Source organism: Tamandua tetradactyla, chromosome 1, assembly GCF_023851605.1.
Source record: "Tamandua tetradactyla isolate mTamTet1 chromosome 1, mTamTet1.pri, whole genome shotgun sequence".
NCBI lineage: Eukaryota > Metazoa > Chordata > Mammalia > Pilosa > Myrmecophagidae > Tamandua > Tamandua tetradactyla.
This window is the reverse complement of record NC_135327.1, coordinates 19245189-19260234: the sequence shown is the minus strand read 5'-3', so window position 1 is coordinate 19260234 and position 15046 is coordinate 19245189. Positions and strand designations below refer to the sequence as shown.

General features: G+C 45.0%; 1 protein-coding gene across 1 annotated transcript in view; it reads left to right on the top strand.

Annotated features, from left to right (window-relative positions):
- Positions 1–832: 832 nt before the first annotated feature.
- Positions 833–15046, top strand: part of ZNF341 (zinc finger protein 341) — a 55919-nt gene continuing 41705 nt past the window's right edge. Inside the window, exons 1-4 of the mRNA XM_077111140.1 lie at positions 833–1093; positions 8067–8177; positions 10086–10282; positions 13577–13726. Coding sequence (XP_076967255.1) covers positions 1063–1093; positions 8067–8177; positions 10086–10282; positions 13577–13726 — 489 coding nt within the window. The 5' untranslated portion in view covers positions 833–1062. The remainder of the gene's footprint in view (positions 1094–8066; positions 8178–10085; positions 10283–13576; positions 13727–15046) is intronic.

Genomic DNA, 15046 nt, shown 5'->3' with positions numbered 1-15046 from the left:
CGAGTCAGCTTAAGCAATGGCAATTTATTGGCTCACAGTTTTGAGACTAAAAGAAAGCTCAAATGAAGGCATCATCAAGGCGATGCTTTCTTCTTTTAGACTGGTGTTCTGGGGCTGGCTGCCAGCAAACCTTGGTCACTTGCTCCTCTGTCACATGGCAATGCACATGGCAGCCATTCCTACTGCCCTCTTCTCTTCCAGGTTCTACTGACTTCCAGCTTCATAGCTGGAAGTTCTCAATTCAAGACCTTTTAGAACTGAGGCAGGTCCATACAGAAGTGGAACACAGCATAATGATTTCACTTCATGAAGGAAACAGCTAATTAAAATGAAATTTCACAGGTCCTCATGTCTACAATAAACTGTATTAATGAACAACTATAAAAGTCATAGCTTCAAAGCTTCTTTCTATGGCTTTCTCTGTGTGAATTTCATTCTCTTACAATTAACTCTAGTATAGGATTACGATCCATCCTGCAGGAGGTGGGTCGCACCTTAACTGCAGTAACCTCATCAGAAGGTCCTATTTACAATGGGTTTACACCCACAGGAATGGTGTGTTTATCTGGGGTACATAGCTCCAAGCTGCCACAAGGTGGGTCCTGTGTTAAGTAGAGATTGGGATCCCCATGACAGAGATGAACGTTCTGCATGAGGTCGAATCGGGAGCGGGCGACGATTTGGCAAAAGTGGGGGGAGCATGTGCAAAGTGAGAAGAGGTCCGTGTTCCAGAGTTCAAGATCTCACATGCAGTAGGGACAGTGATCTGCGTCACGCAATTAGCGAGACAGGTCGCCTGAGGCAGGATTGGGGTCACAAATAACAGCGTTAGGAGATCCCGTGTTGCGCAGGGACGGGGTCGGTGTTGCAGAGCTGGGGGGTGGGGCTCCACGGAGCCAGTGTTCCGGTCACCGGGGCTGGTTTTCCAGAGGTGGGGGCTCTGCGGTGGCTCCCGGGCGCCCCCTTGTGGGCCCGACCCCGCCGGGCCATCGCCTCGGTTCCCACAATGCTCGCGTAATCCCACTTTAGCTCCGTGGCTGCGCCGGCAACAGTAGCTCCAAAATGGCGCAGACGATCTTCGAGGCCCTGGAGGGTGAGCGACTGCGAGGCCCGGGAGGCGGCTGTTCCGCATGGCGCCCCCTCCCGCCGCGTCCTCCCAGCGCCGGACCCAAGGCGCGCGGCGGCCGCGGGGCGGAGGGCGCCGGGAACGGAACAGCCGCGGGGCGGGAGGGGCGCGAACGGGGAACAGCCGGGGGAGCCGAGGCCGAGGGTGGAGGGCACCGGGACCGGAACAGCCCCGGGAGCCGAAGCTCGGCGCGGGGGTGGGTGGGGTGGCAACGAGTCCGGAACAGCCTCGGGAAAGAAGGCTCAGCAGGGAGGGCGCACTGGGACCGGAACAGCCGGGAAAAGAAGGCCCGCCGTGGGGGCAGGGGCGCACCGGGACCCGAACAGCCTAAGAGATTAGCAGGTCGGGAGTGGGTGGGGCGCGCCGGGCCGGGACGCCGCGGCGTGAAGGCCCCGCCGAGCGTGTGCTCTGAGACCTTTACGGCCGCGCCTCTGAGGCCCCAAGCCCGGTGCCGAGAGAGGGTTTCCCGGAGAGAACCGTTGAGGATGGGGTTGGAGAGCAGTCTGGGTCTGGAACTTTCCGGTGGCTGGGGGTCACTCCGCGTGCCGGGAGGGCCCCTAGTGACTGCTCTGAACTGGGCGGTGGCGCGGAAAGAACTCCTGAGCGCCACTGTGCCCTGTGCCGGAGTGCAGTCTCTTAAATGCAGAATAGGAGCGATGAGGCATGTGCTAGGCCGGGACGCGGTGCTCACAGACCCAAACCAGCAAACTGTGCACCATGGTGAAGTGCAGTGTTACCCAAACGAAGAAACGATGGGTGCCAGCGGTGTGCTCTGCCCCTAGGCCCAGAACCAGCAAGCTCGTGCATACCGACTGATTTTCCTGCGCTCTGCAAGATCTTGGGAGGGAGGTGCCCCCAGGCTCAGAGAGTTGTGCAAAGCCTTGAAGACAGCATCACTGAGGCCTTTCTGTGCACCTTTCGAGGAGGAAGGGCAGCCTTAGCAGCTTAAAGGGTGTGACACAGAGCAGACACCAGAAAGAACACAGACACGAGAAATTTCTTGGAGAGAGTTGATGAGTGTACAGATCAGTAGAGTGCAAATTGAAAGTGGACTGAACTGCAGGAATGTGGCCCAGGCTTTGATTCCTGCCATCCCTTAAGAGATCTCAGCCACATCCCTTCATTTCCTGGAAGACCAGAGTTTTTCCATGAAATGGGTAACCTCACCACCCAACTGGAGGGATTCGGTTTCCAGGAATATTCATTGAACCAGGCACAGTCTCCTAGACACAGCCTGGGGTTGGGGCAGGAGGAGGTGGGGAGAGAAATTAAAGGAAAAACAGAATAATAGGCAAGGTAAATAGTACAAAATGATAACTTCAGCTGGCACTTAGTGCTATAGCGCTAACAAGTAGGGATTCTGGGGAGCCAGAGTCAGTTTATGAACTGGAGAGACAATGAAAGGGGATGAGGCCTGTTGTCTCAGACTCCATGGACTTCTTCGTTTCAGTTTTTTCTACAAGAATGTTTTCATGCATTGAGTAATGAAGAAATTAAAAAGTAGAATCTGTTCCCAGGATAGTGTAATGCGTACTGGGTTAGAAGAGGAACCAGGGCTGTGGAAATCCAGAGATGACCCAGTGAGAAAGGATATCAGAAAGTCCCAGGAAGTGGGAACTGCATTGGCAAAGCCCTGGACAGGGCAGGGTAGAGGGGACCTTTTCGGATTCACAGAAGTCCAGTGTGGGCAAGCAGTGAGATATGAGGCCTGCGTAGATTTGATGAGCCTTCTGAATTTTATCTTGGAATCAGCAAGGAGCTAAGGAAGCAACACAATCTGATGCATGTTGTATAAACTTCACCCTGGGTGCTCTGTAAACAGACTGGAGGGGGCCAGGGTGACAGTTGGGAGGCTATTAAGGAGGTTGCTCCTGTCATCCAGCTGAGAGCTGCTGGTGACCTGGGCCGGGGGGGGCAGCTGTGGGGACGGAGGGAAGCAGAATAGGCAGACTTGCTGAAGAATTAGAAATGGGAGTGAGGAGAATAGGTTGAAGGAAGAATCAAGAGGGACCCCAGGGATTGTGGCTGGGGGACAGTGGTATCCTATAAAGAGTCCCAGAAGAGGAACAAGCTTAGGGGTGAAGGGATGAATAGTTTGAGTTCAGTATTAGGCTGCATTTTTTAAAACTACATTTCTTACTTTAAAATAATTATAGATTCATATGTAGCTGTAAGGAATAATTCAGCAGGATCCCATGTACCCCTTATCCAATTTCCTCTAATGCTAATATCTTGCAACACTGTAGTACGTCAAAACCAAGATATTGCCACTGGTATAGTCAAAATGCAGAAGAGTTCCATCACCGCAAGAAGTTGCCCTCTTAGAGCCATGACCAACTCCCTACCCTACCTCGCCATCTTTCGCCTCTAGCAACCTCTTTATCTGTTCTCCACTGCTAACATTTTGTCATTTCATGACTGTTACATAAATGGAATCATGTAGTATATAACCTTTTAAAAAATCTTTCAGTGTAATTTTATTGAGATATATGCACACAACATATAATCCATCCAAAGTAGATTCAGTGGCTCACAGGGTCATCACATAGTTGCGCATTCATCACCATAATCAATTTTAGACCATTTTCATAACTCTGGAAAAAGAAATAAAAATAAAACCCCAAACAGTCCATGCCCCTTAACACCTCTATTATTATTAATATGTTATATTATTATTGTATATTATTTGTCTTTATTACTCATCTACCCATACAGTGGGTAAAGGAAATGTCAATCACAAGGTTTTTACAATCACATAGTCACATGATAAAAGCTATATAGTTAATATAATCATTACCAAAGATCAAGGGACTACAGTTCAATAATTTCAAGTATTTCCTTCTAGCTATTCTAATATGCTAGAAACTAAAAAGAAGTATCTATATAATGAGTCATAGTCATTTGTTAAATCCTAATTTCTCAGTTACACCTCCCCCCTCTCATTTGATGATTCTCTCAATCGTCAGGGATATCTGGGTAATAACCATTTTCACTTCTACGTGCTGGAAAAGGGTGTTCAGTATGTAACCTTTTGATACTGGCTTTTTTTCACTCAGCATATTTTCCTGAAGATCCATCCAAATTGTTTTTATCAATAGTTCCTTCCTTTTATTACTGAGCAGTATTCCATGGTATGTATGGATGTACCACAGATTGTTTACCACTCACCCATTAAAGGACATCTGGAATGTTTCCAGATTTGGCTATAATGAATAAAGCTGCTCTGAACATTTGTGTATGTGTTTTTCTGTAAAGGTAAGTTTTCATTTCTTGGAACAAATGCCCAGGAGTTAATTTGCTGGATTGTATGCTTATTTTTGTAAGAAACTTCCAAACTATTTTCCAGAGTGACTGTACCATTTTACTTTCCTACCAGCAATGTGTGAGTGATCCAATTTGTCCACCAGTATCTGGTGTTATCACTATTTTTATTTTTAGCTATTTTGATAGGTGTGTTGTGATAATTCATTATGATTTAAATTCTACTTCTCTAATGGCTGATGATGTTGAACATCTTTTCATGTGCCTATTTACCATCTGTATATCCTCTTGAGTGAAATGTATGTTCATGTATGTTGCCCATTTTCTAATTGGATTGTTTGTTTTTTTTACTATTGAATTTTTTGTTTGTTTGTTTTTTGGGAGGGTGCATGGGCCTGAAATTGAAACTGGGCTGGGTCTCCCATGTGGCAGGTGAGCATTCTACCATTGAACCACCATGCATCCTTTACCATTGAGTTTTATGAACTCCTTATATATTCTAGATACTAGTCCTTTGTCAGATATGTGGTTTGCAACTGTTTTCTCCATCTGTAGCTTGTCTTTTTATCCTCTAGGCAAATAGGCCTACACCCACCTTCATGGAGATGGTACAAAGTTGTTTCATATTTGGAATGGAAGGATGGGAGGAGTGGTCTGGCTGGGAATAAAGATTTGGAGCTGTCTGTATTGGTTATCTCCTGCTACCCAACAAACCATCTCAAACATAGTGGGTTAAAACAACACTCATTTACTAGCTCATGATTCTGTGGGTCTACCATTTGGGCTAGGCTCAGCTGGACAGTTCTTCTGCTGATCTCACCTGGGCTTAGTTATACCACTGTGTCACTGGACAGGTCAGCTGGGAGTTGATTGGACTCAGATATGCGTATTCACATATTGAGTATTTGGCTGGGGCTACAGGGCTTTATGTCTAGCATCTAGCAGGCTAGCCCAGGTTATTTCACATGTTGGTTGGATTCCAAAAGCAGCCAGCCCTGTGCACAAGCACTTTTCACACTTCTGCTTCTGTCATGTTTGCTGATGTCCCATTAGTCAAAGGAAATCCATGACCAAATGGATTCAAAGAGTGTGGAGATAGACTACACCTTTCAAGGAGAAGAGTGGCGAAGGTGTGAATGCATTTGGAAGGGAGGAGTTTGTGGCCACTTTTTGTTGTCTGCCACAATTTTGCTCCTCTTTAGAGTATGAGGAAAATGCTCACTTACTCGCAATTTTGTATAAAATGGTAGATTTACTGAAGTTCATTCAAGGGAGCACAAATCCCAGAGTAGAACTCTGGATGTTGAGCTAGACTGGGGTTGAGTAAGGCTGCCCAGAAAGAATGTCAGAGGGACCCCTAGAATAGGAACATTTAGAGTGTGAACAGGAGAAGAAAAATAGAGGCTGAGAAGGAGCAACCAGACAAATGGGAGAAGATCCAGGGAGGATGGTGTCCCAGAGCCAGGTGAGGACTGTCAGATGCTGCCAGATGGTGTTTGGCATCCATGGGGAAAGCAGTTTTGGTGGAATGGCAGAGGCCTAGGCCCCACTGGGGAGGGTGGAGGAGGGTTGGGAGGTGAGCAGAAGAGCCAGAGGGTGTAGACCCTCACTGGATGCTTGAGATTGAAGGGACGAGAGATGGGAACATGGTTCTGGAGAGACCTGAGCAGGTGTAGCTGTGGTTGGGAAGGAGAGGTAGCAGGCATAGTGTGGGGAGAGGGGCCAGTTGGTGGAGAGCGATTACTGAAGGGGCAGGAGAGGATGGAGGGAAGGCACCCTCTGGGTTATGTGGAGGGAGGCGATGGGCCCTGCTGGACACTTAGGAGAGAGGAGGCCTGTCTGCCACCCAGTGACACAGCTGGACAGTGGACTAATGTGAACCTCAACAGTGATGAATGATTGGAAACCTGAAAGAAGTCATGTCTTGAGTCCCCAACCAAAAATTTCATTTGTGCTGTTTATTGAGGAACTGAATAGGCAAGAAAACAAGGAAAGCCTTGAGTGCCAGCAGATTTATGGGGTATGGATGGGAGACTCAAGAACATGATTTCTGGAGGGGCTGTATCACTTAGGATTAGACTTAGCCGTGACTGAGAGGGAAGCCCAAAGTAGCAGTGACTTAAATAGCATACAAGTGTATTCTTCTTGTGTGAAAGTCCAGAGGAAGGCAGTCCATTCTCTGAGGTTCTCCAAGTCCCAGAATCCTTCCAGCTTTTTGCTCTATAATGTGGCTGCATGGTCTAGGAAGGTGGCTCAAGTTCCCATCATCATATTCTTGTTCTAGAAAGCCAGGAGGAGAATGAGACAAAGAAGAGGGTAACAAAGCAGGCAGCTTTTTTTTTTCTTTTTTTAAATTAAAAAAAAATTTTATTTATTAATTAAAAAAATAAATAAACCAAATAAAACATTAACATATATAATCAGTAACTCACAATATCATCACTTAGTTGCATATTCATCATTTCTTAGAACATTTGCATTAATTCAGAAAAAGAAATAAAAAGACAATAGAAAAAGAAATAAAATGAAAACAAAAAAGAAAAAAACAAGATTACACCTACCATACCCCTGACCCCTCGCTTTCATTGATCACTAGCATTTCAAACTAAATTTATTTTAACATTTGTTCCCCCATTATTTATTTTTATTCCATATGTTCTACTCGTTTGTTGACGAGGTAGATAAAAGGAGCATCAGACACAAGGTTTTCACAATCACACAGTCACATTGTGACAGCTGTATCATTATTCAGTCATCCTCAAGAAACATGGCTACTGGAACACAGCTCTGCATTTTCAGGCAGTTCCCTCCAGCCTCTCCATTACATCTTGAATAACAAGGTGATATCTACTTAATGCATAAGAATAACCTCCAGGATAACCTCTCGACTCTGTTTGGAATCTCTCAGCCATTGACACTTTGTCTCATTTCCCTCTTCCCCCTTTTGGTCGAGAAGGTTTTCTCAATCCCTTGATGCTAAATCTCAGCTCATTCTAGGGTTTTTCTTAATCCCTTGAAGCTGAGTCTCCGTTCATTCCAAGATCTCTGTCCCACGTTGCCAGGAAGGTTCACACCCCTGGGAGTCATGTCACACGTAGAGAGGGGGAGGGTGGTGAGATTGCTTGTTGTGTTGGCTGGAGAGAGAGACCACATCTGAGCAACAAAAGAGGCTCTCTTGGGGGGTGACTCCCCAATTTTAAGTAGACATGACCTACCCTTTGTGGGTTTAAGTTTCATATGAACAAACCCCAAGACTGGGGGCTCAGCCTATAGCTTTGGTTGTCCACACTGCTTGTGAGAATATCAAGAATTCAACTTGGGGAAGTTGAATTTCTCCCCGTTCTCACCATTCCCTGAAGGGGGCTTTGCAAATACTTTTAGCAGGCAGCTTTTAAGAAAACTTCCCAGAAACTGCCAAATAGCATCTCTACTGACATTCCTTTGACTAGAACTTAGTCACTCTAGCTGGAAGAGAGGCTGGGATATGTAATCTTTATTCTGGGCATGTTTCCAGCCAAAAATCTTGGGTTCTCTTACAATAGAAGTAGGAGAGAATGTATTTTGGGGCAGAGCCAGCCATCTTTGCCACTAGGGCCTTGCGCTGGGTCTGGCTCCTGAGGGTAAAGTCTGAGTAGGATGCTGGGCTTCCTTCCAATGAGGATGCATTCCTTTTTTTCAGGGATGGACAATCAGACTGTCCTGGCAGTCCAGTCGTTGTTGGATGGCCAAGGAGCTGTCCCTGATCCGACAGGCCAGAGTGTCAGCGCGCCCCCTACCATCCAGCCGTTAGGTGAGTATCTTCTCAGATTCAGCAGCAGGAAGGGTGAGTGTCCCACCCCCCACAAGAAACAAGTGGGATTTACAGTGGGGGCTGGGAGTGAATTGCCCATTGTAGTCCCCAGGAGGTCCTCTGGCTCTGAAAGTCCTCAACTTCCTCCTGGCTGCATTACCAAGCATACACCATCCTTAGCTCTGAGGACACTGTCTCTGGACCATTTAGTGAATATTAGGGACATGGGATCATGACACAGGGAATGGCCAGGAGCCCTAATGCTTGGCAGTTCTTGTACCTTTACCCTGAAAGTCATTTCTCAAACTCCCTTCTATAGGAAGAATAGCTGGGAACAAATCTCTACAATTTATAGCCCAGGCCACTGAGACATGGAGAGAACTCCATGTGAGTTTGTGTATTCATTTATCCATGCCTAAAACTTTTTTTTTTTTTGGGTGCATGGTCCGGGAATTGAACCCAGGTCTCCCACATGGAGGGCGAGCATTTTCCCACTGAACCACCTGTGCACCCCCCAGAACATTGTTGTGACCTTCCTGGGATCAGTGCTGGGGAGAGAGGTATATGTATGGGCTTGCTTACATATTCCTGTAGTTCCTAGCTCTGTGACCTTGGATAAGAGAGTTAACCTCTCTGTGCTTTAGTTTCCACATTTGTAATATGGAAATAAAAATGCCTACCTCATAGGGTTCTTGTGAAAGTACTTGGGATTTAGTTTCAGCTGTTATGATTGAGAAATGCAAAATAGTGGTATGTACAAGATTGAAGTTCATTTCTCTGTCACATGAAAGTTCTGGGGTGGATATAGTGAAACTCAGACCCCTTCTGGGGTGGGTATGGTGAATACCAAACCCTTTTCTCTTGTGGCTCTGCTGCCTTCAACATGCAATCCAGGATGGCTGATTAAGCTCCTATTTTCATCTCCACATTCCAGCCAATGTGAAGGGAAGAAAGAAGTAAAAATCATGCCCCATTCTTTTAAATAGAAGTTACATAGACAGTGTACATCTGCTCTTGTCCCATTGGTCAGAACTCAGTCACATCAACACACCTAGCATCAAGGAAGCCTGGGAAATGTAGTCTTTAGCTAGGTGGCCATGTTCCCCACTAAAATCTATATTACCATTTAAGGAAAGAGTGAATATTGAGAAACAATTAGACTTTCCTGTCACACATGTCAAGCTATGGACACAGTGCATGGTTGCTGGTTGGCTTTCAGTAATGGGTGGTGTGAACTGTAGCTAATTGTTCAGTTTTTCATTCATCCAATCAACGTCCATTGAGCACCTCCTATGTGTCCAGGAGTTATTGCAGTTATGGCTATAAATAAGATGTATTTCTTTCCCTCAGGGAACTCAGTCTGGTGGTGATGGGGCAACTGTGATAACAGAGGCATGCCCAGAGAAAGGATCTGTGGTCTCTTGGAGCAGGGGACATCCAAGCTGTGCCTTGCCAAGTCCATTGTGTTGAGAGAGGCATTCTTAGTGTGTGTGTGGGGGGGAATGGAGGACAGTGAGTGCAAAGACATGTACAAGGTAATCCCGTGGCCTTTTAGGTACTGATGAGTTAATTCAGGCAGGATAAATATTCTACATTTCTCAACTTTGAAGCAAATCCATTTTACTATTTCCTGGATTGTTGATACTTTGATAAGTGTGTGCAGATAGTTGGATATTCCTGCAGGTGCCTGTGTGGTTTTGAAAGTTCCTAGGAAGTACAAAATTGATGCTCAGTGCACTCATGTTGAGTCCTGGAGTGCTGTTCAGATTTGCCATTCTCAGGTCCAGCTGCAGGTATCCTCCCCTTTCTTACTGCAATGCACCCTGACTTATTCTTGCTTTTTTCTTTTTTTCATTACTCCCCTTCTTCTGCGGCCCCTTCCTGCTACTCTGCGGGTGTGGCCCCTAGATGACGAGGATGTCTTTCTCTGTGGGAAGTGTAAGAAGCAGTTCAACTCACTATCGGCGTTTATGACCCACAAGCGGGAACAGTGTCAGGGGAATGCCCCACCCCTGGCCACAGTCTCACTGGCCACCAATAGCATCTACACTCCTTCCGTGGCACCCACAGCAGTCCAGCAGGCCCCGCCTCCTGCCAATCGTCAGGTATTCATTCATTCATTTGTTTGTTCATTCATTCATCCAGTAAATATTTTTTGAGTGCCTGCTATGTGCCAGGCACTGTCCTGACCACTAGGGGTGCAGCAATGGACAAGATGGGCAAGACAAACAAAGTCATTGCCCTCGTGGAGTTGATGAGATAGACAGTTCTCAAACAACTGTATAAAGACATACTTTTTTACAGGACGTTAAGTGCAGAGAGATAGGTGGTGCTCAGACAGGGGTGGAAGGTTTTGCCGTTTTGTGTATGGTGCTCAGAGAAGGGCTCTGTAAAGATGTGACGTTTGAGTGGAGGGGGAGGTGAGGAAATGAGCTGTGTGGCTAGTTTGGGAAGAGTATTCCAGGTGGAGGGGTCAGTACATGCAAAGGCCCTGAGATGGAAATGTGCTGGGTTTATTTGAGGAAAACAAGGAGGTGCAAGTGACTGGAGCTGAGTGAATGAGGAGGAGAGTAGGAAGCCATGAGGATAGAAAGGTTCGCCTGAGGACTTTTACTCTGAGTTAGATGGGAAGCACTGGAGGGTTTTGAGCAAAGAGAAGACAGGGTCTAATTTACGCTTTAACTAGTCACTCTGGCTACTCCTTGGAGAATAGATTTTGATGGAGCAAGAGAGAAAGCCAGGAGACCTTAAGGCGGCTGTTGTACAAATCCAGGCAACAAGTGAAAGTGGCTTAACCAGGATGATAACAGTAGTAGAGTTGGGGAAGTGAGATTTGGGGAACATTGTGAAGGTGGAGCAGACAGAATTTGCGGGTGGATTGGGTATGGAGTGTGAGACAAAGAAGGTTCAAGGGTGACTCCAGAGTTGGAATTCCCATTAACCGAAATGTGGAATACTGCAAAAAAGGTCTTTGGAGGATGTCAGGAGTTCAACTAGACACATTGGATTTGAGATGCCTATTGGACTTCTAAGTGAAGCTGGCAAAGATGCACAAATATGAAGGTCAAAGGAGAGGGCCAAGCTGAAGGTATCTGGAGAAGCTTCTGGAATCTTCAGTGAGGAACACAGTTCTGGAGCAAAGACACCCTGGCGGGGGGCTTTTCAAAGGGTTGAAGAATTCCTCATAAAGGAATCTGGGCATGTCCCACGATGCCAGGTCAAGGGGCTGAATTTTGAGCTTCCTCTTCTCTCCTTATTCCTTAAAATATTATGTTCATCCATTAATTTCTACCATAAAAATAAAAGTATCCATCCCCCTTGACCTACAGGATGTGTAGACTGAAACTTTCAAGTTGCCAAGAAGCTCTTTCCTTACTTTCAGTTTTTTTCCCTTGGTGCACAATCCAGAAGCATGATTTCTGGGTCAAATGATAAGACTTTTTGTTTTCTGATATGATTTGCTTTCCAAAGGACAGGGCAATTTGTACTGCTGGTTTTCCAGTACTCTTACAGTATTAGCTACTTTTAAAATGCATAGCTTGGTTTATTAATTTTTTAATTAGAAAAGTAACACGGGCTCATTATAGATGAATAAATAAAATGCTACAATAGTATATAAAGGAAAAAATCTTTCCCCAATTATGGTTCCCCGGCAGTGCCATCATTATGTATATGTACAAATAAACACAAACGTGTAGGATTTTTTCCGTCCTCAGAAGTAGGATCATGCTATATATGCTATTACCCAGCTGGCTTCATTCACTTAGTGAGATATTCATATCTCAACCTCAATCCTGATTCACATATTAACACAGTGTGTACTGTTAATATCACCTCCTCTTGCTTTAAAGGTAATTATAGTAATGTGTAGGTTGTTTCTAATTTTTTGTAATCACAAATACTAGCTTTTAACTAGGTGTGTGTTAATAGTTGTGGGAACATCTCCCACCCATTTATAATAGGGTAAATGTCCCCTCATAGCCCACCTGGTAAATTACTTTTTGACCTTTGGGGAAGCCACATCTGCTTGATCGTTGATTATCTTTTGCAAATTCCATTTCCTCATCTGTAAACTGGAAAAAAAAATACTACAGAGGAGAGAATGCGGTAAAGATTATCCAAGACTCTTTGAGAAGACGGTACAAACATAAGGTTGAAGACAAAAGAGAATATAATAATTTTCTTATTCCTTAATTATAAGTTTTATTAGCAAAAAATATAACCCCCCTTTTTGTTTCCCAAGATAAGGAGAGAGGGAAATCCCCCCCAGTCCTGGATAAGGAAATAACTTTGCACACAGTAGGTTATGAGCTAATGCGAACACCCCTGCTGCAGTGGTTTGGATGACAGTGATGTGATTGCCCGTTGTTCATCTCAGCCTGACACATGCGACATTATAAAAATATGAACGGACCAGGTTCTGCAGGGCCTCTCTTGGCCATAACCTGAGCCATTTCTCTAGCCTGCTTGGCTGAGGACATCCTGTCTCAGAGCAGGAACTCTGTGCTGTGCTGGGGCTCAGTCACTGCTGTGACCTAGGTGATGCCAAGGGCCTGCAGGTAAAACAAAATGAAGGAAAGCACCCTTTCCATCTGCTGAGAGGAACAATCTCTGCACAGTTGGCGCTTCCTTTATGATAGCTACCTTTCAACCTTGCTGTACCCCAAGAGCAATACTATTATTGTTATTATTAATTTCCACATTTGCAGATACTACCTCTTTCCCTTTTCTTTTACAAAAGTTTCATGTTACAAATAAAGGGCCCTTAGGCACTCTTCCTCCTCACCCCACCCCCCAGGTAACTGTTGATGATTATCCTGCTCAACCTTTTCAGATACTTTCACGTACTTATGGAAGTACCTGCAGGAATTATAAGGTATTTCTTATTTTAGGTTTTTAAAAAATAAGAATGTATAGCCTATCTATTATTATGCAGTTTGCTTTTTCATGCATTATTATTATTTATTTATTTTGCCTGCTGCATAGTATTCAATGCCATGACTCTGTTGCATTATTTTTGGAGCCATTCCCCTGTTTTGAGCATTCAAGTTATTTCCAGTTTTCATTATTCCAAACAAGGCTGTGTGAAATATCTTGCTCATGGGTTCCCTGTGGACATGTGCGAGTGTTTTTCCAGGACCGTTATCAGCGAGTATTTCTGCTGGTCATAGGATATATGCCTTACAGGGAGGTGAGGCTTGTTCTCCTCATTGGGCAGGTGAGGAAATGGAAGGTTAGGGAAGCAGGGTGCCTTGCTCTGGGTCCCACAGCAGGGAGCAGCGGGGGTGGAAGGGGAGCTCAGGTCTGTGGGCCTCCTGAACCCGGGCCTTTCATGTCGCACCCTCAGCTTCCTTACGTGGGTGGCGTAGTCACATCCGCTGTCCTCCTCTCGCTGGCAGATCTCCACGTACATCACAGTGCCCCCGTCCCCGCTGATCCAGACCCTGGTGCAGGGGAACATCCTGGTGAGTGATGAGGTGCTGATGTCAGCCATGTCGGCCTTCACGTCCCTGGACCAGCCCATGCCCCAGGGCCCCCCACCCGTGCAGGTAAGGAGGGGCGGCTGCTGGCGAGGTCTTGATTCCAGGTCTACATGTTGATACCTGCAGATTCCAAATCTTGTGGAAAGAAGGGCGCTTGGTCCCAGCTCTGCCCGATGATGAGGGACTGTCAGCCTCCCCTTGGCCAGCCCGGCTGTGGGTGGGGAAGCTGCCACAGTCAGCTGGGGACCCAGAACATGACTCTGGGTTTACAGCTATGCCCCAGGGGTTTTGATTCCTGCTTTATTTTTAACAAAAATGGTCCATGTCCATTAGAGAAAAAATTAGAAAATACATACTAAAAAAATGAAGGAATTTTAAAAATCATTTGTAATCTGGAAACCAAAGAGAAATGGAAATTATAACGTGAAATTCTTGGTTGGATCCTGGAAAGAAATACTATAAAGGCATTATTGGCACACTTGGGGCAATTGCAATACGGAGGAATTGAATATTTTAGATAATATTGTAACGATTTTAAATTTCCTGATCACCAAACTGTGGTTATATAGGAGAAAGTCCTAGTTCTTAGGAGATACCAACTGAGAACAGTAGTGAGGAACAGAGTACCATGACACCTGTAACTAATTCTCAAGTGACTCAGCAAGGCACAAATATATATGTCCTCGTATGTGCGTATCTACAAAGAGGGAGAATGCAGATATGGATGGCAAAGTGGTAGCAGTTGGTGAATTAGGTGAATTGTAAAAGGGTGTTCATTGTATTCTTCCTGCAACCTTTCCGTAGGTCTAAAATTTTTCAAAACATAAGCTGGGGAAAGAAATAAATAATTAGGTAAGCCATAATCTCTCCACCCAGAGAAAATACTACCAAAATTTTGATATTGGCTTTCCTGACTTTTGAATGCAAATAGGGATATAAACAGCCTTTTATATAAATATATTTATAATTTACATGTCTATATAAATGGGTCATGCTTAAGCACCATTCCTAAACTTGCTTTTTTTACTTTACCTTTCATTTAATGTCATTCTCTGCCTATGCTTATAATTCTGTATCTGTGTTTCCTAAAATGTTCCTCAGAACAGTGGCTCCTTGGGGTTTTTTAATAGAAAAAGGCCCTCTCATCAAATCCCTGTGATGGAGGTATTCTGTACTACTTCTTAGGGTATTTATTGCAGTAAAGACATATTTTTGATTTTTGTCTACCCAAACTTTTTCCCAAATATTTGACCACAGAATCTTTTCCCTATTGAAACAACAGTTGTTAGGAGCACCTTTTATGAAATACTGCTCAGCATCATCTTATAAAGGGCACAAAGAATTCCATTGACTAGATGGGAACTCTTTTTATTTAGCCAGGTTTCT